This window comes from Amphibalanus amphitrite, unplaced genomic scaffold (genome assembly GCF_019059575.1).
Source record: "Amphibalanus amphitrite isolate SeventyFive unplaced genomic scaffold, NRLGWU_Aamphi_draft 000127F_arrow, whole genome shotgun sequence".
In the NCBI taxonomy this organism is placed as follows: Eukaryota; Metazoa; Arthropoda; class Thecostraca; order Balanomorpha; family Balanidae; genus Amphibalanus; species Amphibalanus amphitrite.
This window is the reverse complement of record NW_024881622.1, coordinates 935,001-960,930: the sequence shown is the minus strand read 5'-3', so window position 1 is coordinate 960,930 and position 25,930 is coordinate 935,001. Positions and strand designations below refer to the sequence as shown.

Sequence of the window (25,930 nt, the reverse complement as noted above, 5' to 3'; positions counted from 1 at the left end):
TATCTGAAACAAAACTTGACACCACTATACATTCCAGTCTTTACTCTCTGAAAGGTTTTCATGCACCATTACTAAAAAACAGGACAAGGATGGGCGGAGGAGTTGCAGTATATGTCAGAGACACACTACCTTTTTCGCAAATATCACATCTTGAGTGTGAGCTCTTTGAAACCCTATGGGTGAAAATCAAATTCCATAAAACGACGCTGCTGCTCTGCTCAGTTTATCTTCCACCGAACACCACTAGCGACCGACAATCTCAATTCCTAGATTACTTGTCTGACTGTGTCCTTGAAGCTAAACAGCATAGTCCCGATCTTCTGGTCCTCGTTGGCGATTTTAATGCTGGAAACTGCTGGCTGCCTAGTAATTCACCCAACCACTCCCCCATCACCACTTTCGAAAACAAACTGAAAAATATCACTGAAGCGTCAAACTTAACTCAAATTATTAACACAGCAACCCGCGTACAAGGGAACACCCACAACTTAAGAGATTTGATTTTTGTAGACCGAACCGAACTAATTAAATCTTCAGGAGTTTTACCGGCTTTCTCAAACATCGACCATTTCCCTCTACTTATTTCTTTGTCCCTTCAGAAAATCGACGCTGACCGACATGTAACAACAACCCGCTGGGACTACTCAAATACCAACGTTGACGGTTTCATTAATACACTGAGAAACATAGACTGGAGCGCCATAACAAATGCCGACACCGATGATGCAATTGAAATGTTAACAGAAGCCATATTGCAAACTGCAGTAGCTCACATACCAAAGAAAACCGTAAAGATCCGCAATCACAAACCGTGGCTAACAGCAGAGCTGAGGCGCGAAATGCGTAAACGAGACCGGTTATTCAAGCTTGCTCAACGTCACAACTCAGAAAGAGATTGGTCGATCTGGCGATCTCAGCGCAACCTTGTAACCAGCCTTAATAGAAAACTCAAAAATGAAACCATTCAACACAAAGTACATCTACTTGTCACTAGCAAGAAAACCCCTTACAAATACCACAAAATCCTGAAAAGCGTTACGGGGTTCAAGCAAAACTCCATTATGGCTCCTCTGATTGTCGAAAATGATCTTGTAAGTGACGACCACCGCAAGGCCGAGGCCCTCAATTCGTACTTTTGCTCCCAGACAGAAATAAACATTACAGATAAACACTTACAGCTCGTACGCGAATACAAATCTTCATATAACAGCACTCAGCACACCTTCCAGTTTTCTCCCATTACACCTCGAGATGTTTTGAAGACCATCAATGGGCTGGATTCGTCTAAAGCCACCGGCTCCGACGGCGTACCGGCGAAACTAATCAAAATGTCAGCGGCTTACATTGCTGAGCCTCTATCCAGAATTTTAAACAAATCAGTCCAAAAAGGCAGGTACCCAACTCAGTGGAAGAAAGCCACAGTTAAACCAATTTTTAAAGGGAAGGGCTCCCCATCTGAGGCTGCATCATATCGACCAATAAGCTTACTGCCGTGTCTATCGAAAATATTCGAAAAACTTATGTTCACTCAGATATACGAGCACATTCACAGTCATTCGCTCTTAACACAAAAACAAAGTGGTTATCGCCCTGGTCACAACACAGAGCTCCAACTTGCTTATCTAACTCACAGGTTATATAGAGCCATAGACTCGGGTGAGGATTACACAATCATTTACCTGGATATATCAAGATATTTCGAAAAGATTTGGCATGAGGGGCTGCTAGCAAAATGTGATAAAGAATTTGGTATAAGAGGTGCACAACTTGATTGGCTAAACTCTTATCTAAGTGACAGGAGACAAGTAGTCCAGCTAGGCCAAACTACGTCCACCCAGCGTGAGTTATCCGCAGGAGTGCCACAGGGATCCATCCTAGGCCCACTGCTGGCCATAATGTATCTAAATGGGCTCAGTAGCGTTACCAACAATGAAATGCTATTTTTTGCGGATGACAGCTCCTTACATGCCAGTCACAATGCTAATAATTTTCATGAAGTTGAAAAATCACTGCAAATCGACTTAAATCGCATCAAACGCTATGGAGACGACTGGATAATAACATTTAATGCTACAAAAACAGTCCAACAAACGCTTAGTAACAAAAAAACACACATTCCATGCCTGGAATTTGGCGGTTCACCAATTCCCATTCGCGATTCCCACAAACATCTTGGAGTAACAATCTCAACTGATCTGAGATTCAAGTCTCACGTCAACAACATCCTATCAAAATTTTACCGCACGATGAGTCCTCTCTTCCCAATAGCATCTGTACTTCCACGACAAATCTTACTTCAAATCTATCAAATGTATGTCCAGCCCCATCTCGACTACTGCGACTCAATATTTGATTGCCATCTGACAGCATTTGACAAGTCCCGACTAGAGAAAGCACAGAACAGGGCGGCACGCCTTATCACTGACACACCTCGAAGGACGTCTACAGCGGGCCTCCGAAAAGAGCTGGGCTGGACCTCACTAGTAGACAGACGTCGCGCCCACAAAGTGCAACTCTATCACAAGATAGCATTAGATGATCGTGTTCCGGACTTTATAAAAGACATCATACCCAAAACGAGAAACCTAGAGATAGAGAGAAATCTGCGATGCACACAGTCCACTCAACGCACCATCCCAGCAGTCCGCTCAGCTTCCTACGCGAGATCTATCATCCCAACAACAACAAGAATCTGGAACGAACTACCCAACGACTTACGAGCCGAACACAGCCAAAAATTCTTCAAAAAGAGGCTGTATGCATATGCCGGTATAAACATGTCACCTAGCTCCTACCTAAGCACAGGTTCCAAAATTGGAAACCGGCTTCACACCCGACTCAGGCTTAATTCATCAGATCTTAAAGACCACAGATTCAAATTAGGGAAAAGTGATTCAGCCAAGTGCAGTTGTGGTGCTGCTACAGAAAACAGCGAGCATTTCCTCCTAATCTGTCCACTCTTTCGCACAGAACGAGAAGAATTGTTCGAAAGGTTAACTGAAATTCTCAGTGAGAACTTTCAAAACATTCCTCGGAAAAAGAAAATAGAAACACTGCTAAATGGGCCTTCGCGAGTTATGAAGGCTACCCGCCATGACACCGCCATGGCCGTCCAGAGCTATATACTCAAAACGCGGAGATTTGCCTGCTAGAACTAGGAGCAGCACTTCCATTTCGGAATACACAGCAATGGCGCGAGTAGGGGCGGGGACAGGCGCTTCGGCCAAGGCAGGGTCGACTTCGCTATGTTAATATTGACATTTTGATTAAGATCAGTAGTGATTAGTAGTGTTCGATTAGAAGTGTTATTGTCTGCTTTCTACGTGTTTCGAGCGGCGTCTCGTTTTAAGCGCCATAGCGCTTCTACGCCAATCGTAATGTTTCGACAAGTGTAAATATGGATGCTCAAATAAATCATCTCTCTCTCTCTCTCTCTCTCTCTCTCTCTCTCTCTCTCTCTCTCTCTCTCTCTCTCTCTCTCTCTCTCTCTCTCTCTCTCTCATATTATAGGTGAGCAGTCGAATAAGAGAGAGAGAGAGAGGGAGAAATACACACAATAATAATCGCTTCACATAAGAAGTGTGTCTGTGTGGGAGGGGGGGGGGGGTCGTTCAACAAATCGAAACACGTCTTATACCAGAGCCTATGATCAATAACCGTGTGGTATTCTAGCTCCTACCGGGGACCCGTAACGGACACCACTACTTGACGTTTTACACGATCGTCCATGATGCCACGTTTGTGTTGAGTGCTGGTCGCTCGTCTCTAATATGAAGAGATTCAGCAATCTTTCTCTCGCGCTCAGTCTTGCACACTTGTATTATTGCAGCTGTCACGTGTGATGGGCTCGGTTGTATGCCACGGTGATCTTCCCGGAAATGGTCCCCGAGAGGTGAATCTCTGCGTTGGTTTTTTGCGAGCGCGAGAGAAAGATTGCTGAATCTCTTCATATTAGAGACGAGCGACCAGCACTCAACACAAACGTGGCATCATGGACGATCGTGTAAAACGTCAAGTAGTGGTGTCCGTTACGGGTCCCCGGTAGGAGCTAGAATACCACACGGTTATTGATCATAGGCTCTGGTATAAGACGTGTTTCGATTTGTTGAACGACCCCCCCCCCCCCTCCCACACAGACACACTTCTTATGTGAAGCGATTATTATTGTGTGTATTTCTCCCTCTCTCTCTCTCTCTTATTCGACTGCTCACCTATAATATGCTTATGCCCCTCTCTTTCATACTTCATTCATTCGTGCATTCATTCAAGTCATTCATTCGTTTGCATACTTATTTATCCTGTCAGGCAGCGGTGTTTACTTTTGGTAGGCATAGTACTGATGTGACCTGCCTAGAATTCTCCCCCCCCTCATCCCTGCCCGCTTTCTCTCCCCCTATATTGTAACCTATTAACATTGTAAGTGTGAATAGTATCAACATTATGACCTATTAACCTGTTAAGTGTAGGAGCTAATTTTGTTCGTACGCTGTAAAGGTAATTCTGTCGATGTAAATTAGAAGACACATCTCAACCTAGACGCGAGATTTATATTTAAAAAACATGGATCAGATATGTTAACGGCAAATGTGGCGCTATAAATGTTTATCACTTGAACCGATGAAGGAACGCCTCCGAAATATATTCAAGTGTTTTTGGTAACTTTTGGCAATTTCTAGAATTTTGAACAGAAGGTTATTCCATTAAATATAAATGTATCCAATTGAAACGGAATCCGTACGAACGCACATAGGAGTACACTGGTATCCCCGCAAAATAGCAGCCAGTTGCTTTGACTACGCACGAATAGCTTTATATGTAGAGGTACAGAAAATGTATAAAGGTACAGGAGAAAGATGTGTATTAATCTAAAACGCATTTGATTATTGTCATCCGAGACACCTTGCCCCAATTATTCACTGAACAATACCTACTGTAGTCAGAGCTCACATTAGAATCACTAAGTCCGATAATTATCAGTGGCCCAGATATCCAGATATATCAGTCCAGATATCAGTGGTAAAGTGTAAAATGCGAATATCGTATCGGCTAGGCCCACATTCTGATATTTTCAAAGGCAATCACAGCAAATGATTCAATGAATTATGAAACGTTATACATAGTACACACCATTCTGGTAAAATAACTTAGGAATCAATATCCGCATTCAACTTCTCCGAAAATGAGAAGGCAAACAGGCATTCAGTGAAAAACGAAAAACGATAGCTACAAAAATAAAATAAAACGACGTAACTAGATGATGCGTCACGACAAGTCGGCACTAACAGGCAGCGCACATCTAGAGTTCGTCGTCCTTACGGAGCTGATCTTTTCGATCGAGCGGCAATATTAAGTCACGTTTTTCGACAACGCGTTACAAAACCAGCAGTCTGGCGTACCCTTATCGGCAAAACGAATGTGACATCCGCGACAGAGGACAAAGAGAGTACGGTTCGGAGCTCATTAGAGAATGCTGCGTCTGCTGATAGCGGTAGTGTGAGACAGATATCGCCAACGAACGGGCACTCTAGGGGCTTCTACATGACAGCGCGCTATTTGATCGGACTTTTCAGATCTAGTCGACTAAAAAACACCTTACGGTCGCCATTAGTGTAAATTACGTAAGGCTTCATTACTTTGGTGTTCCTCACAACAGATGAAAAACATTTTGGTACTTCGAGCATCGTACTTCACTGACGTAATTTGGACATGACCCACATGGGAATAAATGATATTTGGATTTGCGTCGATTCGAATTCATATCGATGCTTCGCATTTTTAGCGAAGCTGTGGCGCAGGAGACGTAAAACGACAAAGATTGACTCCTGTTGCCATGGACGCTGGGCATCTCACTGGGATATAGAGGATTCTTCATGGCTCCGAGTGGAAGATAAGGATATCTTTTCCAAGCGGGTTACTGAAAAACCGAGCGACGAAGGAGCGAGGTTTTTCTGTAACACGCGAGGAAAAGATATCCGATCTTCCACGAGTGAGCCATGAGGAATCCTATATCTTTCTATGTTGAGGTTTATTCTTATTTAAGAAAATAATATATTTAAATGCACTCATCCATATAAAATAGAATCAGAGTAGTTTGTTCTTATTTCATAAGTTTCATCCATAAACAACCATTCAAAATGTCGTTCGGTTATTGACCCATCATCACTCGAACTCTTGATTTTTCGCTATGATTCCTCGAGACCTTATCTTTGCATCTCAGAGGGATGCAGAGATAACAAATTCTTATCTCTGCATCTCAGAGGAGTGCGAGATAGAAATATCCCTGCACTGTAGACCCAATGGCAAATAAACCTCAACTAGAAAGATAAACCCAAGCTGGGAGCTTGGGTTTATAATCTTCCTCGTCGCAGGACAAGTCTCGCGGAAAACCGGAACCGGTATATAGACGCCCACGCAACAGCTACAATGTTTCAAAAAACAAAAATCTCCTTCAGCACCGTGGTAATGCGGAATGACGAGCTGCATCTTGCTGACAGAGACAACAGGAAGCACTAACGGTTAGCTTGTCAGGCAAATACGAATGCTGTTCAAGTTTCAAAAACACAACGGAACACGGTGTCGACATCACGACTGCAACGCATAATCCTTCTCGTGATGTCATGGGTACAAAGACCTTTGGTTTGCAGGTTTTCAAGGTCGTCTATGAGCATGCGCCTGAAAACCGCTCTGTGAAACTTCGAGAAGCACATTGTCGAGGTTCGGCGGAACATATCCCTCGTCTTCAGCCGGCCAAGTCGCCAAGTGATCCAGAAGGTACGCGAGGACGGAAGCTATGTAGGACTTAACCAAAAATAAAAATACTGAGCAATGCTGGCGTGCATAGAGGGAATGAGAAGAGAGGTAAAAGAGAGGAAATAAAAGAAAAAAAAAACGAAGGATTGAGGAAAACGAGAAGGAAGAGAAGAGAGAAAAGAGAAGAGAGAAAGGAAAACGAGTGAGTGAGTGAGTGAGTGAGTGAGTCAGAAGAGAGAGAGAGAGAGAGAGAGAGAGAGAGAGAGAGAGAGAGAGAGAGAGAGAGAGAGAGAGAGAGAGAGAGAGAGAGAGAGAGAGGCAGACAGACAGACAGACAAACAGACAGATGAAAGGAGAAAGGAGATCAAGACAGACAGACAGACAGACAGACAGACAGACAGACAGACAGACAGACAGAGATGAAAGGAGATCACGCGTCGCTGGCAGGCGGCGGTGTGTGGCCCGCACGCAGCTCCCTGGAGCCTGCCCTCCGCCAATGGGCGGCGGCCGGACCGACGGAGGGCGGTGGTTGGCCCCGCCCCTCGCCGGTATGTTCCGGCGGCTCCGAGCAGACCCAAGATGGCCGTCCACCGCCGCCGCACGATCGGACGGGGCGTGAACGGATAGGGCGGAGAGAAGGTGACCTTCGGAACAATCGCAAGGCAGCCATCATTACCATCAAATGATTCGCAAAAAAAGAGTGAAGCTGGAGAAGAGGGATGACGCCATGCATAGGTACACGGAGAAAAATATTTACTCCCCGAAGGATTTACAAACGCCTTATTTCGGAAACTCCTTTTGTGGGTGTTCATATACCACTAACTTTGGAGTATTCCATGACGAGGCAGAGTAACTTAAGTATCTCACTTGATGTACCAGAGTAAATGAAGGAGCCTGGGAGTTCTCCTACTCCTCATGCATAACTGTTTGGAGTATTGAAACCCGGTAAGATGGAGTTTAACGGATAAAACTCCAAAACAAAGCGAAAATCTACTCCAATATAGGTACTGTATTTGGGACGTCAGAACCCCACCTAGCGGAGTAAATATTTTTCTCCGTGTACCGCGCGATAATACTAGAGGTGCCCTCTTTCAGTGCATGGGAAATAAATACATACCTACCAGAATAGTTACCAATTAATTTTGCGGTTTCCCTCCCCTACAAGTCTCAAAAGCGGCAGCTAGTGATGTTCATCTGACATAACCAGGGAAGGTAGCCCGCAGCGTCACTTGTTGTTGCTTGATTCTTGAAACAATCGAAAAAAAATGTAGAGCGTTGCTAAATCGTTTTACCCATACGTCCACCCAATAAATTCTAACCATAGAAATTGATCAAAGTTCGTTTACTTTTGAGTCATGCAAATATTTAATGTATCCCAACCCAACAGATTAAGAAAGGAACGGATGGATCACGCCTCAAAAAGGCCTCAAATTCGAGCAAACAAAGCAAATAACTAATTCTAATACACCTTTTTGCGACGGATTAGTTGTCAGTTTCCCATCAATCATATTATGGACTGTCAGAGCAGATCTGAACTGTCTTCTTCCCATTACGATCTTCCCAGCTCCTTAAAAAAAAGTTACTGAGTCGTCGTCTGGTAGGTACAAGGAACCGCACAGCTGTAAATTCCTCTGCTGAAGTCGACAACTTAAAGAGTCCCGATCGCATACCTAATCGGCAGGACATATACCTACACCTGGCAATACAAGATACGATCGGCACTAAAATACAGCTGGACAAGAGCCTCCCACACACTAACACAAAAATACTATCGAGAAAAGCAAGTTCACCGACCTATCCGATTCAAATGATAATGACACTCACTAATCCATCCCGAGCTTGCTAAGAGATGAAAGGCAACAATCCCTTCTAGTAGGATCCACAATAAGGAAGTAGCATTATGCGGTTGCAAACCGACAGGAAAGCATACCTCAATAGCCAGAATTGGGAAACATAGCGCCGGGCCAAAAATACCGTTACACTCGATAAATCAATAGCAACAATCCCATCGGAAATGTTCAGCCAGAGAGCGGTTTCAAATACTGTAATTAATTCAACCAAGTGGATGTGGCTCCTTTAATATCAAATGAAACATTTGATATGCATAATATCATAGGATGAAAAGAATAAATATGAAAAGAATAAATACGTGAAAAATGAAAATTTATAAATAAATGCGCTTTTAATTAGAAAGTAAGCTAAGGCAGCCGATGATAGTTTGCAGCCTGAACCTCTCTAAATAAAGTGATTCGTTATTTATGTGGTTGACCACGCCTGTTGAACATTAGCTCGGGCTGCGCTTCTCGGCGACCGGCTTCTATCGTCACCTATCCCTGTCCTGCCAGGCGCAGTCTCGAGTCTCACCTACTTGTGACTCTGATAGCCCGAGCCTCACCTGAACCTGGTAGCCCGATTATCACCTGACCCAAGTAGACCGTGTCTCGCCTGACCCCGACAGCTCGATACTCACCTGACCCTGGTAACAAGTCTCGCCTGACCCTGATATTCCTAGCCTCACCAGCTGGTTAATGTCCCTGATAGCCCGAAACTCACCTGGTTGGTGACTCGGATGAACTTTGGGAACATGTGCGGGATGGACACGTTGGCGCCCGGTATGTCTCCACGCAGCATGGCAGCCAGCTGCTGACGGATCGGGTTCCGCACATTGTTCTCTGTGGATCATACAGCACAACACAATTCAGCACAAACATCACAACGAGCATCACCGCACAGCACAGCGCCGTTCGGCACAGCTCAGCGCACGCAGCACAGCTGACCAGCACACACAGCACAGTGCCACTCAGCACACATAGCACAATTTATAGTTTATACGGCAACCGTCACAGCACAGCACGGTGTGTAAAACATAACAACACAATATACCAGGTGATGTGTTGTCAGACTGCACGGAGTAAAACAGTTACCTAGCCAATCACTTAAAAATGGATAGCGCAGCTAATTTGTATTTTGTCTGTCATGTAAGTTTTGAAGCATAAAGGCAGCGGCAGGTGAAGAACATGTGGAAATTTCAATTGTAACACAGTTTTACTCGGTCATGAATAGAAACGTATTATCCCAAAAGCCGCAATAAAACTAGATGCCGGCAGCGCTCTTGCGTTGCCTTGGGCCAGAATTGGAGGAACGGTACTGAGGGCACACACCGGGCCAAACCACCGAAACCCAGGGACTGAGCCAAGGCCATATATAGTGACTGAGCTTGGACTGAACCTGAAACCAAACGAAACATCCCAAAAATGCTTCGAAGCACGTGAGATTGGTGCGGATATCTTCCTACAGTATGGTATGAATTAACTGCGCGTGCATAGTTCATGTCCCAGGCACCCCAGTGCAGTCATTTTCATAACATCATGTAGCGTGTGTCTAGTTCTATCAGTGTACCGACTTTTGTGTCGCTAGATCGACGTTTCCCGGGATCAGAGGATCCCTAGTCAAAACCGTTATCCGCCCCCCGCACGCGCCGCTTGCACCCCTGGGATATTATCTCGCCGGAATGTTACGACTCAATGTATTCTTCTTATGACCTGCAAGTTTTGAACCAGTTAGAGCGGCCGTTTACCCTGCAGGCGTGGCAACGCACGAAGGGGTGCAATCGGCTTGCACGTACCTAGCTCATGCACCACAGAGTTTAGCTCAACCAAATGTGCACTATTTTGGAGGCCTTGCCTGAGACTACCATTGAACCGATTTTGAGGTTGATAGCTCAAAATTTCTTTGAGCCAGAGGACCTCACGTCAAAACGGTTTTCCGCCCCCAGCACGTGCAGCCTGCACCCCTCGCAGACGGTGGCCCCCCTGGAAACTGGTTCAAGGTGTTACCGATGTGTCCCGCCAGTGTGGCTTTGTCCGTGACCTCGGGTTGACCTGTAGCCTTGACAAAAAATTTCGTGTCACCGAAACTTTGAAGCGGAATAGCATGTGCCACGAAGCACTGAGCGAACCGAGGCCAGTACCAAAAGTTTATCTCGCCGGAGACGAGTCGAACGGTCCCACTTTCGTCCCGATCGGTCCACCCATTTTGACTCCAGGTCCAAAAAGGCTTGGACAAACTCACTCACATACTCACATACTCACATACTCACTGACAAACAGGCTGGGCCGAACTTTTCTTCAGCGACCCACCAATGGGAATTTCCGGATGCAAAAGCATGCTATCGCATGCTTTTGATCCTCCAATTCTGGATAAAACTAGATGCCGGCAGCGGTCGTGCGTTGCCTTGGGCCAGAATTGGAGGATCCATAGCCCAATGAAATGTGCATTATTTTGGAGGCCTTGCCTGGGACTACCATTGAACCGATTTTGAGGTTGATAGCTTAAAATTTCTTTGAGCCAGAGGACCTCACGTCAAAACGGTTTTCCGACCCCAGCACGTGCAGCCTGCACCCCTCGCAGACGGTGACCCCCCTGGAAACTGGTTCAAGGTGTTACCGATGTGTCCCGCCAGTATGGCTTTGCCCGTGACCTTGGGTTGACCTGTAGCCTTGACAAAAAATTTCGTGTCACCGAAACTTTGAAGCGGAATAGCATGTGCCACGAAGCACCGAGCGAACCGAGGCCAGCACCAAAAGTTTACCTCGCCGGAGACGAATCAAACGGTCCCACTTTCGTCCCGATCGGTCCACCCATTTTGACTCCAGGTCCAAAAAAGCTTGGACAAACTCACTCACATACTCACATACTCACTCACTGACAAACAGGTTCAGCCGAACTTTTTTTTCAGCGACCCACCAATGGGAATTTCCGGATGCAAAAGCATGCTATCGCATGCTTTTGATCCTCCAATTCTGGAATATTTTTAGACAAACACTGATAAAATACATCAATGTCTGTCAAATTTTGTTCAATGTATGTAATGTTACCGATTCAACGTTCCAGAAAAAAAAAGAAACGGTTCATCGCACAGCTAAGCACTTGCAAATACTCATGCTAATGGTATGGTTGCATGAATTGTACGAATAAAGCAGCCTTCCTGTTGTCACTTAGTTGCAATTTTTACGACTGAGTAAATTAACTGGTAAACAATTCTCCGAATTCTCAATTTGACGGCTTATTTCATCGATTTCCGCGATCTCAGACCGCTAGTCGGCTTAGGATTTTCCCAACTCATGTTGAGGTCTGATAATAGGACATGACAGCAGCATTCGGGAGCCAATGGCCGGGGCCGAAATTCGTCTGCGGTCAGGTGCCACCCCTGGGAAGACGGTGCCAATCTGCCCATGTGAACAGGCCATACAGCAGGGGATGACCTTGGGCAGCGGCTCCCAGACGTGGCGTGATTTCAGTCGACGGCCGAGTGTTCACAGAGGACAGCCGAAAAGAAACGAAGCAAACAACGATATTTCAGTCTTAAAATGAAACAAAAACATAAAATTTCAGCGTAACATGTTGATAGGCAAGCATAGATAACAAAACATCAGAATTAAAGTTACACGTGGCTTGAAGATTCATAGCCTCGTAAGTTCGTTATGTGTAAGCATAAAAAACAACGGGAAAATATGGTGTCAGTCTGTCTTGCCGAACCCTAATCCAATAGAATATTGCAGATAAAATCACCAACATATCAAATCCAGAGCATCCCAAAACTACAGACCCTCGTGAACCCTGATCACAACGATAAACAGACAGTGCATGCAAGATAAGTGATAAATTTATACGGTTTTGACAAAGGAATGTAGGGCTTTCGAACACGTAACATCTGCCAGCATTATGGTAAATAGTTTTTCAGTTGGCCCAAACGCTAGGCCTCGCCAGGGGCGGATCCAGAAAATCTCCAAGGGAGGGGCCATTAGAAACCAGGAGGCCCCCCATAATCCCACCTGTTGGAGGCCCCATCTTCCCACTTGTTGGCCCCCCCCCCCAAAAAAAAACTGCGTCTATTGAGCTTATCTAGCTGTTCAGGCAACATCTCAACATCTGTGCAGGCTTGGAGGCCCTCTGTGCAGGTTAGGAGGCCCTGTAAAAGTGGTCATCTCTGTGAGTATAAGAGACCTCCAAGTTATGAAAAGCTTTACCAATCTTCTAACAAAGAAGTCTTCTCAGCTAGTCTTCTAAGAAATAACTAAGTGGGTAGGTTAAAAAAAAAACTCATCGGATTTCGGCCACTTTATTTTCAGGAGGCCCCCTTTTCAGCTTTTCAACTTTTTAACTTTTTATTTTATTTTTGAAAAAAATCGGCCAAGGGGGGGCCATGGCCCCCATGGCCCCCCCCCTTGTATCCGCGCCTGGGCCTCGCTAATCTCAATAAGTGCCATTTGCGATTGAAAACAACACATACCATTCCCGTTCGACGCATGCAAGCATACATAATAACATATTCCACAAAACAGTGCTTATTTTCGTATTGCAGACTGTTTAATGACACATCATTCAGTTTTACTTAGAACACGAGCTTTAGCACCAGTAAAGTATGCTTTCATGCTTAAAAAAATGCGCCCCGAACACTGCACAAACGCTTATCCGCTCGACTACCAAGCCCAACTCTCCCAGCCTGCAACTCCCCCTCAGCGAATGAGTCCCCATGTATTGACTCACTTATATAGGCCGGCAGCGGTATCTTTCTGGAGTCAAGTGAGTCGGTAGAGACGGCCGCTGAGTTGGAGAGTCTCTTCACATTCCAGGCCAGCTTCAGCGTCACCGTGTCGTTGCCCATGAGGTCCTCGATGAGACGAGTCTGGAAACAGGAGGGACACGGTGTGGTTCGGGCCATCAGTTGGCTGTCAATGCACTGCCGGTCGTATATGGTCGGCAGAATGGCTATAGTTGAGTGTGTGAGTGAGTGAGTGAGTGAGTGAGTGAGTGAGTGAGTGAGTGAGTGAGTGAGTGAGTGAGTGAGTGAGTGAGTGGGTGAGTGGGTGGGTGGGTGAGTGAGTGAGTGAGTGAGTGAGTGAGTGAGTGAGTGAGTAAGTGAGAGTGAGTGAGCGAATGAGTGAGTGAATGAGCAGCGCCCAGTCATCAACCAGACACTCTAAAAGCTCGTTTAACAGGCACAGCCCCAATAATAGAGAGCTGCAGTACCTAATGTCTGTGGGCGACAGATCCTGTTCCCGTTTTCTGTGCCTGTCACCGGCCCAAGACCGCGCCGACAACGTTCGGTGGTGACATTTACTGATCTAGGCCGCCTCACAACTGACGCCAGAGCGAGCATCCGAGCAGTGCAGAGCTACATCCAGCCACCAAACACAGCCCACATACCTATCCTATCACAGCAAACGCCACGGAACACACTGGCTACTATCAATGCCACGGAGTATAACTCAAAACACACCACAGAGCACACTATGAAGCCGGGGACAATATTTAGAGTGAGCACGTTACAATGAACACAACATACATAAAGCGCGCGCGTCACAGACAGTAAAAAAGCACACTACAAAACGCCACAAATCACATCACAGAACACATCACAGATCAGGTCACACACAACAGATCAAAGAGCATACCAGGCTGCGACAGCATCCCTGGGCATACCTAGAGCACATCTAGAGCACGTCTAGAGTATGTACGTCTAGAGCACAACACAATCGGCGCCCGGCGGAGACGAGTTGGCCGCGGCACTGCGCACTACCACCGACCACAGACCACTGAACAGGATGGGTTCCCTTTGCCGCAATTCACGTTGGACGCTAACATTTACTAGACCTTTCGCACAGCTTCAAAAACCTTTACCGAACATTTGAGAGACCTTTACGGAAAACGACATTTGGTTTCCGGAGAGGGACTTTGATCATTGCCGTGAAAGGTGAGTTCCGCGTGGAACGTGATGAAACCCTTTATGGCTGTGGATTCACAGTTTGAGGTCACGTTAAGGTCAATCTATGAGCCACAACTATGCAAACAGATACATTCATATATAATGCAATCATACCGCATATGGTACCTACATTAAACATGTGGCTATGCAAAGTGATCCGCCCAGTGTCACCTATACCGATAAAAAGATTACATTACAAATGCACTTTGCGCTACATGGGTGTAGGCGATTTCAGTTCTGGGGGGGGGGGGGGGGGAGCTCGGTCAATGTATCAATGTAAATCAATGTAATATCAATGTAATCAAGTCAATGTAAATAACGTATATTTTGCACATAACATTTACGTTAAGCAATGCCAATTTTCCACGCAGTATCTTAGATTGATTAAAAAATACGGCAGCATTGCAACCTTTGGCGTGAATTCAACAAGAAGAAAATCTCTAAAAGAAAGTCGTCATATCAAATAAGAGATCAGCCGGTAAGAAGATGTAAGATGGCAGCCGTGCTTGGTATGAAAATGGAAATTTCAAGATATGTGGCAGGTAACAACAAATTGCAAATGGCCAATTTTCGCAGAAATGGTCAAATCGCAAGCTGGGCACAAAAAAAAACTGACACGGCAACGCTGTGCCTTAAAACCATGAAAATAGCAACAAATAAACAAACCAACAGGTGCGACAGCGTACCAACCCAGACAAATGTGAGATTTTCCCTCGCTTCGGCCACGAAACGTTGCGTGCATGATTATATAAGCACGATATGCACCTAGCGCCGATACTGTTATGGAGAGATAAGCCAAACCCAGTCAGCTGATGTCTGTGGGAAATGTGAGTACTTGTGGCTGGTACGGAGACCAGATGTGCACTGTGCAGTGCATTGTTGCGGCGGCAGGGAATGCGTGGGAGAAGAATTGATATCCTCACGAACAAGCAATACGATACAGCTAATCCATGGAGCAAGCAATGTAAAATGCAAAAAGCAATTAGTACCTTTGTTGCTTGACATGAGCCAAGCGTGCATGCATTTGGTTATATAACTAGAAACAAATGGAATTATGTTTTGTTGAAACCTTCTGTACAGTTAATGCCAGAAAAGGAAATAACCAAACCGTACACAGCTTCGCATCGGCTCAACTCTTAACTGCCGATTACCAGAGTCTTTGACAGACCACAAAGCTGTCAGTCACAACAGCTCAAAGTAGCGACGAATAGCGGATTTAGCGTTTTAGGTTACCTACATATGTAGAGTAGCGACGGGCATAACAAGGGTATGATAAAGTGTGCTAAGTCATGATCGAGCAAAGGGAAACAAGAAAACAAGATAGCAAGAAAGCGAACGAGCACGCAAGTGAGCAAGTAAAAGTGGAAGATGAAGAGAGAAAGAGAGAGAGGGAGAGAGAGAGAGAGAGAGAGAGAGAGAGAGAGAGAGAGAGAGAGAGAGAGAGAGAGAGAGAGAGAGAGAGAGAGAGAGAGCCGTTCCGGACGTACCTGAGACGGCGGTGAGATGGCCCAGACCGCCGTCGACTTGCCGCTCAGCTGAATGACGTTTACGTCTGTATGATCGTAGTCGGCGAGGAAGCCCAGAGCGCGCCGGTCGCTGCGGTAGTGGAAGCTGATGTCGTCCAGGTCCTTCTCCGTGATGCTGTAAGATGGAAAAATGTCGCACATCAGGCATGGGATGAATGCTGAAGGAATGAAAGCCTAGCGTTTACGTAAGGTTCGTTGTCTTTCGTCGTATGCGAGCAGAAGGGTTTGTCGTCGAATTTCAGAGCCAACGATGGAAATAGTGAAATGGCGAGTAAAATGGGCAGAATTGAGATGGAATGGAAAATAGCGACTGCTTGTCTCACACCGAACCAATCCTTTAAAGGGTGGGTGTACGACGTAAGTACTACTTACCCATGGGGTGCCCCAAGCAGATTTAAGCACGATTTTGATGATCACACCCAATGAACATCCTCTGATGATTACGCAGTTATCCGCCCTAAAATCCTCCCCTTCACACACTTACCGCAGGATCGAGTTCTGTTCAGCCGTCATCCGGAAGATGGGCTCGTAGGCGCCGACTCCGATCTCCATGGTCACCTCGTACGGCACGTTGGGCAGGCCGACCGCGTTACTCAGCGCGAACAGTACCAGCGGAGCGAATATAACAGCCACGATCAGCAGCAGCCAGCCGCCGCCGAACACGCATTTCTCGGTGGTGCGCCGCGGCTCCCCGCTCACGTACACCTGCGTCCCCTCCTGCACGCGCTGACACTTGATCAGGAAGATGTGCGCGTAGATGTCCTCCATTTTGAGCCAGTTGAAGATGTCCAGAGAGGTTTTCGTCCACATCCAGTCCATGAGAGCGCGCAGTTCGTACAGGAACGGAATGAGCATGAATCTGCCGGGAAAGACGGGCGTTTATCAGCGTTTAATTGTTACTACGGCAGATATCACAAACCATGGGTGGAGCTTTCCCAGGGAAGTTGGTGGGGCAAAAAGTCGTCAAACCCACAATGTCCGATTATGAAGTTGAATGAAATGCCACACTGAATCAATTCCCATCATTACAGATATCATATTGTGCATTAAACAGACATTCCAAAGCTCTTTAATGCGAAAAAAGATTTTTTTTTGCAAAGCAACAAAGCCTTAGAAATCAGCTAAAGTTGGTGGGGCAAAACGCTTATTGGTGGGGAAAAATGGCAAGTTGGTGGGGCAGCCGCCCCACCAACTGTATAGGAAGCTCCGCCCCTGTCACAAACCACATCAAAATTTGCAGCATTCGTAAAACACCGACTCTTCGGTGAGATCTACCGTCTGAGCTTACCCTCTGAAGGCCATTTTGTTGAAGAACGTGTACTGCTTGGTGAGAAAGTTGCCCAGTATTCGGGTGGGGTAGCCGGAGCGAATCTGGTACGCCGAGAACAGCAGGTAGATGCACTTGATCATGTACCAGACACGAGGTGCCACCGCCTGGTCAAACTCCCTGCAACACAGGTGGTTCGTGATACGCTTACACATGGATGACGAAAAATATTACGATGGAAACCACTTTGAAGACAATGGAAGTTTACACTAATTACGGATACCTACAAGTTGTATTACCGAAACAATAGCTGGCAACTGAATTACCAAACTTTTAAAACAAGGACAAGGTAGTTGAAACCGTAAAAGAAAATTGGATGACATTGTAAGACGTGACCATTTATGTTCATCTCTTACAACACTTATGCAAGACGTCATTCCATCAAAACCTCTAGCTCAATTACTTGCTTTGCTTGCTTATTGAAGCTTCAGGGCACGCCGACATCAATGGTCATGTGACGCCCTCGGTAAATAATTAAACACTTGTTGGCTTTGAAATGAACCATCAAACACGTCCGGATGGAAGTAAAATGAACCACACCAATTCTGCACCCAGCGGTCGCAAGCCCAGTCGAAAAATCAAACATTTCCCCGCGTCATCAAATCAATATCATACCTGTCTGTCATCGCCGGCAGGACGAAGAACAGCCACCCGTGTACGACCACGACCAGCACATACTGGAACACGAGCTTCCACAGGGCCGTCTTCCTCAGATACAGCGCCCGGTCGACCAGGATCAGAAGGAAGTTGAGCGACAGGATGATGAGGAAGGGGATGGGCACCCGGTTCTCCTCCACCACCGACGAGATGTCGTCGCCGCTGCCTCCCTGCGGCGGCTGTGGGCGGAGGGCGCCGGGTCAGACCCCAGAGGTCGGAGGCTAAGGTACTCGTATTACTCAGACGGAAATTAACATGGTTTTGCACGAGCTTCTCGATAAGGTGAGCTCTTCCAGAAAACAGCAAGGACGCTAGATAACATGCTCGCCTTCAATGCCTTCTCGAGCAATATCGCACGAACTTTGAGGAGTTTCAAAGACACTCACGCCAAACGACGAGAAGCCGAGGAACACCACGAATATGTTGATGAAGTCGCAGATGAACATGTAGGCGTATACATCCACCTTCTCTTTGCCAGAGTTGGAGAGGAGGGACTTGAAAAACTCGCCCACAGCAGACACGTAAAACTTGAAGCTGAAAATAATCCGATTATAGCCAATGATATATATCACGGAGATATTGACAACACCACGGATTATAACATGGGCAGATTGCGGTTTAAGTCTTCAATAAATATGGTTGCAAACAAGTTGCACCAGCCTTAGCTGGTCAAGACAAACAGCATTATATTTTTCGGATCGATCCCGTCAAAAACTGGACTCTTGGAATTCTCCTTACCTAACCGGTAGCGGCGATCTTCCCGATCAGTTTGGCTCTTGATCAGTACACAGTAAATACATTTAGAAACTAGCCAGGTATAAAAGCGTCAGCCGTTTTCCAGCTACGTTACTTCACTTTACGGCTTTGTTGGTCAATTACAAGATACTTAGTGACATACATGGACAGCCTAAATAAATAGGAAAGGTGAGGTTACGGAATAGCTATCCTCACATATTCAAAAAATAACTGTATTTTCAAACTGCTGACCTCAGTTCATTTTTACTTCGTTCTCGGCATCAAAAGCAAATGGGACAAACACTTCGTTGTGCTACGCTTCCCGACTTTAAACCAATGAATTTATCTGAATTAAACGGAACTGAGCCAGGTTTTTCTCTTACGACACCGGTTCGTTTGACAAGTAACTTGTACCCATATGAAGTGAGAGTGGCACAAATACTTGCAGTGGCGGATCCAGGGGGGCAAAATGGGCATTTGCCCCCCCCCCCAAACGGCATAATTTTAACATTACGCCTATGGACGATGCATGGAAAGAATCGATAAATTGTTATGGTTTGCCCCCCCCCCCCAAAAAAAAACTCTGAGCTGGATCCGCCTCTGAATACTTACAAGGTAGGTGTACTCGGTTCCAGTAGAAAATATTCCGGTAGGTCAGAAGCCAAAACTATGCCATTTAATTAGTCGAACTCGTTTTGGAATTAGCTAAATCCTACGAACTTCACCTATCTATATCTGTTTCTTTGAAATAAATAGATAGCACGGTTCCTTCAATCAGCTCTACCGTCTCCTCAGACCCCAACCCTCCCCTACCTCACCCCCGGCAACTCACCCCTCCATGAGTTCCCCCTTGGCCTTGCGCGCCACGGCCCGGCTGCGTTCAGCCACGGTGAGTCGCGTGGCGCCCAGGTGGTCGGCAGGCGGGACCACCGGCGGGGTCTCCAGCTCAGCGACATCATCCACGTCCTTCCACAGGCCGAGTGTCTTCATCACCACCCTGCCGAAGGGGAAGGGAATGGAGGTGATAAAGGGAGAGTCTGGGACAGGAGTGAGGCGTTATGTCATACTGGTGGGATGGGCGCTGATATGATGAGAATGAAGATTTGTTGCAGATTTGTTGCAGAGTTCGTGCTTTGTGTCTTTAGGGTGATATAACTGCTTAGGCTCTCAAGTCTCAACATACGGCGCATTTAGACATACCGTAATAAGCTTATGTGCCTAAAAATATGAGGAAGCATTGAGTACCCTCCGTCTAAGGATAGCCCTGCAAAACTACCTGCATTGTCAAGGGTTTCACAGCAGCTGCAATGCGGTTATCGCGCGATCGCACTTCCCACACAAGGATACAGAAAGAGGGAGCGAAAGAAAGAAATGAGCATATGTCGTGCCTAGTAGTCCTCAAATCATCATAGGTATGAAATAAAAATGCAACTGCCAGCGTGAAGATAGGAAGAGATATCAAAGCTTACCTATGGAAGAAAATGATGAGCAGTAGAACTAGGTCATAGACGGCATACTGGTCTTTCCGCTCAATGCCCAGGATTCGAGGCGGCCAGAACGGGGCGTTCAGCTTCTCCACCTGATTCCACGGGAAGAAGGCGAATTGGAACATGTACTTGATGATGATGATTGTCTGAAACAGAAGCCGGTAGTGGTTATAATACAGAGGGGTTGGTGGCAGGACATTGCAGGGGTTGACACTGTGGCTTCTTGTAGGAATTAATGAATAACTCGAACACGGAAAATGATGGAAAGGAAAAAATTGATGCCACTGCGAGGCCGGGCTTACCTGGGTAGTTGTCTGTCGGTTTGGCCTCTGTGATTATTTGTGTCACTGCAGTATCCTCTCTTGAGTATGACAGGACACCACGAGTAGTGGCATTGAAGTAGGTAGTCGTAGTTCAAGTTTGAAAGTATTTGAGCACACTGCACTGCCGTTTATCACTGCACGCGCGCGACCCATTCGAGACCAGAGCAGACTGGACGTCTGGCTCGGGCGAGGTCAGCGCCCGCTGACCCGGTCGCCCCGGGCGGCAGTCCTCTGAGCCGGCCAATCAGCTGGCAGCCCTGCGTCTGACGCGGCCGCCGCTCCACTGGGCCGGCCGCTCCTCCCCTACCCGCCCGGCCCCCCACAAGTGGCGATAGGAAGGGAGGGGAGGTCGGCAATGGCGTTGGGACAATGAATGATTGCATATATGAGATGATATTGTGGAATTGCAATTTCTCACATTCTGTCGATAATTCATCGGCACGACAATGAAAGCCCAAAGTGCGTTGAATATACCGCAATTTGGAAAGAGTAATGGGGACTCGTAAATAATATTGCGATGTCGCTGAAATCACAAAAAACATCGCATGTATGCACATCAAAGAAAATGCAACCGAACTATAGCACGGGTGCCATGGAGGTCTGGCACCATTAAGTTTTGACCTTGAAGAAAACAACAATGAAAAATACCATGGGATCAAGTGGGTTCCAAAACGGCAGATTGGCTCAGCCCACCTCGGTGTAGGCGATCATGGTGACCCAGAACGTCTTGCTGGGCCGCGGCACAGACAGACTGCCCCAGAAGAACACCATCATTGGCAGTGGCAGCGACAGGATCGACGCAGACACCATCTGGCGGAAAGAACGTACAAAACGAGCGTCAATAGAAGGGAAAAGACAGGGGTGAACCGCACACACAAAACAAACACAGTGCCGATTACTCGTGACAATTTTATAACCAACAATAATTCATAAAGTTTCCAAAATATTAACTGCTAGCCCTCTCGAGCTTTCCTTATTGCCGTAATACGGCCAAGAAAATTCAGATGCCTTGAGCAAGCATAACATAGTAAAAAGACAGTTTTTCGCACCAAAATGACAAACATTACCGACTAATTCCAGGAGTTCAACATTTGCACCCCACCGCTGACCTGGTTGATGAAGACCACGATGTAGGCGACCATCTCGGACCGGCTGACCACGGCGTACCAGAGGGCCACGGCCAGCTGCTCGAGGATCTGGCGCGCGCTGGCCGTGCTCAGGTCCTCCGAGACAGACTGCCTGACGCCCTCCTCAACGTCCTCTGAGCCGTCACTGAAAGGTCTGCGGGGCGGGGAAAGTCGGAGATGGTCGCACAGCATAATTAATTAATGATGCAACCAAGTGTTGAACATCGAGCAAGGCTTGGAGCAAAGAAAGATGACTCAGTTAAGTGCAACGTAAGACGTATGGTCTTCAAGAGCATGCCGCATCAAAACGAATCGTCCCCATGCCATTGGATCGCCCTGATAAGTAACACATTATCCACTGCAAAAGCCCCAGACATACTCTGTGCCGGTTTTTCTGGCCGGATCGGTCAGTCGCGGGGTGTCCTCCGGAGTCAGGTAGAGCAGCGGAGTATCGCCCCCACCCCCGGGGTCCGCCACAGCCGGCCGGCCGCCCCCGCCCCCACCACCAGAGGGCGGGGCCAGCGGGGATGACTCGCTGGGGCGCTCCCACGACTCCTGAAAGCACGGACAGTCACGGACGGATTACAAAGAGAGATAGACAGTCGTTAGGAGAGTGACAACGAAAGGTAGGTGAAGATAAGGGAACCTTCCTTGATATGCCAAAAGACAAAAGGCCGACCAAATAGTACCTACGAGTGTACGCCGACTGTACGGTAAAAAATAAGTTTTACAATATCTAAAAACATGGGCCAAAACAATCAATAACTAATTAATGACACGAGAGAGACAACCAAGTGATGTTTCAAGGATAAGTACAGCTGCACATAATTGTTGGCCATTTCGCGAGCTGATTATTAGTTAGTGAGCATGATGCCTCGGACGTCTTTTCAGCGGTCCCTACCTTGAGCCGCCGCTTCTGCTTGGACAGCTTCTTGGCGATGTAGCGGTAGTCCGCCGACACGTTGTTCAGCTTCACGGTGAGCGCGATCAGAATGCTGGCCATGAACTCGAGTAGGAAGTTGCCGGCCGACTTCAGGCCCAGGATGGTGCGGCGAAGCAGAGAGGCCAGTGCTGGAGCATATGAGCATGACAGGGGTTAGCAAGACATCTAGCAGAAATGTCCCACCTACTCCTACTTACTTATGTCGGAAAACTCTTAAAAAAGTATAAAGGCACTGAAGGACGGCATATGATCAATGCTAATAGCTCATATCAGCACAGCACAGCGGGGTAGATGCTGATGTGGCCAGTAGCTGGTGCACCGAGTACCGACCCGGCTGAGCTCGTTCCCAGAGGCCAGAATTTAGGCCACGAGAGGCCCAGAGGCCTCCTCTTAGGCCCAGAGGCCAGAACTAGCACGCCCGAGAGGCCAGAGCTTAGGCCACTCAGCCACGCACATGCGGGCCAGCTTGAAGGGACAAGCTCTTGTTAGAGCTGAACTCACTTGTTGGATTGGCGAGGAAGTGACCGTCAGTCCGAAACGGGGTGGATGATCAAGGATGAGGTTGGGCGAGTCCTGAGGAAAGAAATTGCGGATGGAAGGTTTTGATCAGCATCAATGAGGACAAAGTCAAGAGAAAAACATGAGATAGCTTGAGTAACATTTGGTTTTCGACCAGGTCACTCAACCTACATGCCAGTTGCTATACTGCATGATTTTGTCACTGCTAATTTATCTGACGGTAACAAAACGGCCAGCATTTACCTAGATCTTGCAAGAGCATTTGATACTGTAAATATTGAGATACTATTGAAAAAGCTTTCAGTATATGGTGTAAATGGAGTTGCCCGTTCGCTATTTGCATCTTATCTAAGTCACCGTACCCAAAAGCTTAAGTTCCATGATTTTGTCTCTGGAGAGAGGGATATCTCCTGTGGGGTACCTCAAGGGTCAATACTGGGACCACTCCTCTTTATAGTTTATATGAATGACATCTATAAAGCCTGTGATGAAGCTAAAATCCTGTTATTTGCTGATGATACAGCTCTGCTTTATGCTGCCCCATCCATAGCACAACTGCAAGAGAAGATTGAAAGGTCTTTTCCTAAAATTTGTAAGTGGTTGCATTCCAACAGACTTTCTTTATCCATTTCTAAAACCTTCTACCAGCTTTTTCTAACAGACAAGTCAATCGAACTAAATATTCCCACAAATAACACATTTTTGAAACGCGCGCCCACCGTCAAATACCTTGGTCTCTTGATCGACGAAGACCTAAAGTTTAAATCACATATCACTAAAATCACTAGTGTATGTAGTCGCATTCTTGGCGTGTTAGCTAGATCTAGCTACTACCTTAACAAAAAACTTCTTCTCTTACTGTATAATGCTTTGATTTTGCCTCACTTAACCTATTGTGCTGTTATTTGGGGCTCAAACTACGAGACTACTCTGAAACCCCTGGTCACGATTCAGAAGAGAGCAGTCCGATTAATATCAGGCTCCCGCCTGCTTTCGCACACTACACAGCTATTCAAAGAACTCAAAATTCTTAAGGTCACCGACCTTGTGAAATATCAATCACTTCTAATCATGCATGATTTCTTACATGAACGTCTCCCTCATCCCATTGCAAAATTTACTTTATTTGATGGGAACCGACCAACCAGAAGAGTTATTCACTTTAGTGAATCAATTTTGAACAGCAGTGGAACAGAAATACCAAATTACAGAATCACAAACTATCGCCAGTTTGTGCTATTTTGCAGTGGTCCCTCCCTATGGAATAATTTGATTACTCCTAAGATACCTAACATCAATGACATTCCCCGTTCAAAGGGTCTTTTCAAGAAGTGTGTAAAAATACTGTTTTTGGACACCTACTAACCTGTGTATTGATTTTTGTGTTATATTTTTTGATGTGTGTTTATCATATATAATTGAGGAAAAAACAAAATCAAACTGTATCTTCGCCCACGGTGTGGGCACCTCTCATTAGCAGGATAAGGACAATGATTTGCTGACGGATTGGCGATCCTTCCATATGTAGTTCCTACCATGTTTTGTTAGGATAGTGTTTCAGTGTGTGGCAGTGGGATATTATAGCTATATTATCAGTATTATTTCTTTTCTTTTTGTTGTTGTTTTATTTTTTGTTTTTTTCTAGTTCACTTACTTATTCGTTCTCGTACCAGTCTACCTATATTTGATCAATGAAATTCAACGCGTCATGAGGTGTGGCCACGGGAAACCATGTAACCTTTACCACACCTCATGATGCTGATCATTCAGAAGCATTTGGGAACCTAACCACACTATGTATGTAATCTATCCATTGTTTTAAATTCAGTAGAACGCTCCACGGTATGCTTTCTTCTGCTACCGTTTGATATCTTCTCAAAATGATCACATTCTGCTGTTCAGTGGCCATTTGATTGATTACTTCACTCTCTGCTCCCCGTTGCTTTCTGCTCTTTATCTCCTATTCTCCTTCCTTCCAGCCAGCACCAGCTCCGCGCTCTGACTCGATGGTCCCACGATGAGCTCAGTGGCCCAGTGGCCCTGTGGCCTGACATCGCTCGGCTGCTGGGGACGGCGAGGCGGCATTGTCGGGACACCCAGGACATACGCTGACGATGTCCGTCTCTTCTGAAGACCTCTTCAGCTTCTTCGGTGGACCGCTCCTGGGCTCGCTGGATTCAGCCGGATACTGCGGCTGCAGTCTGTACTGCCGCCCTGCAGTCTGGTCACCCTGGACCACTGGAGTACCAACGCATGTGCTGCAAGCAAACTCCAGATATGAAGAGGCGTGGTGCTACCCTCGCCGACCAGCGAATGGCCTCGGGACCATTTTGTACGCACGCTGGCCCTGTCCAGATCCGCTCTCTGGCGGTGGTTTCGGCTGCAGGGGGTAGCGGCCGGGGAGCGGCAAATGCTCTGCAGAGGTCGGAGGCCTGTGACACCGGGAGGTCTGCAGCGACTGAAGGCAACTTTATCTGCAGGTCGGCTCTGTTCTCCAGTGTCAACCTGTTTGTGCTGCAGTGACTGAAGGCAACTTCTAGCTACAAGTCGGAACAACAGATGGCGCTGAACCTGTCTGCGGCGGACGCCGTTGTCGCAGCTGAGCTAAACCTGCTCGCGACCTGGCGCTCAGTCTGCGAGCTGGTCCAACATGTGACTCCGGATTTTGTAGGTGGCGCTGTTATCGCTGATGGAGCGGTCCCGCGGCTGCGCTACTCTGTGTGCGAATTGGCCTGACAGGTAGTGCTGATTCTGCACACGTGTAACCC

The 25,930-nt window shown here is 46.7% G+C and overlaps 1 protein-coding gene across 2 annotated transcripts in view; it reads right to left on the bottom strand.

The window, feature by feature from the left end:
* The window catches only part of LOC122381805 (piezo-type mechanosensitive ion channel component-like), a 97,504-nt gene that overhangs the window by 27,780 nt on the left and 43,794 nt on the right, over positions 1 to 25,930 (bottom strand). For both annotated transcript variants that reach the window (XM_043366466.1, XM_043366467.1), the window contains 13 exons: positions 22,602 to 22,771; positions 22,080 to 22,255; positions 21,683 to 21,854; positions 21,267 to 21,383; positions 20,233 to 20,396; positions 19,596 to 19,760; positions 18,415 to 18,562; positions 17,987 to 18,207; positions 17,333 to 17,491; positions 16,529 to 16,903; positions 16,006 to 16,159; positions 13,300 to 13,438; positions 9,304 to 9,422 (listed from right to left, as the gene is read on the bottom strand). In XM_043366466.1, the coding sequence (XP_043222401.1) occupies positions 9,304 to 9,422; positions 13,300 to 13,438; positions 16,006 to 16,159; positions 16,529 to 16,903; positions 17,333 to 17,491; positions 17,987 to 18,207; positions 18,415 to 18,562; positions 19,596 to 19,760; positions 20,233 to 20,396; positions 21,267 to 21,383; positions 21,683 to 21,854; positions 22,080 to 22,255; positions 22,602 to 22,771 (2,279 nt within the window). The remainder of the gene's footprint in view (positions 1 to 9,303; positions 9,423 to 13,299; positions 13,439 to 16,005; positions 16,160 to 16,528; positions 16,904 to 17,332; positions 17,492 to 17,986; positions 18,208 to 18,414; positions 18,563 to 19,595; positions 19,761 to 20,232; positions 20,397 to 21,266; positions 21,384 to 21,682; positions 21,855 to 22,079; positions 22,256 to 22,601; positions 22,772 to 25,930) is intronic.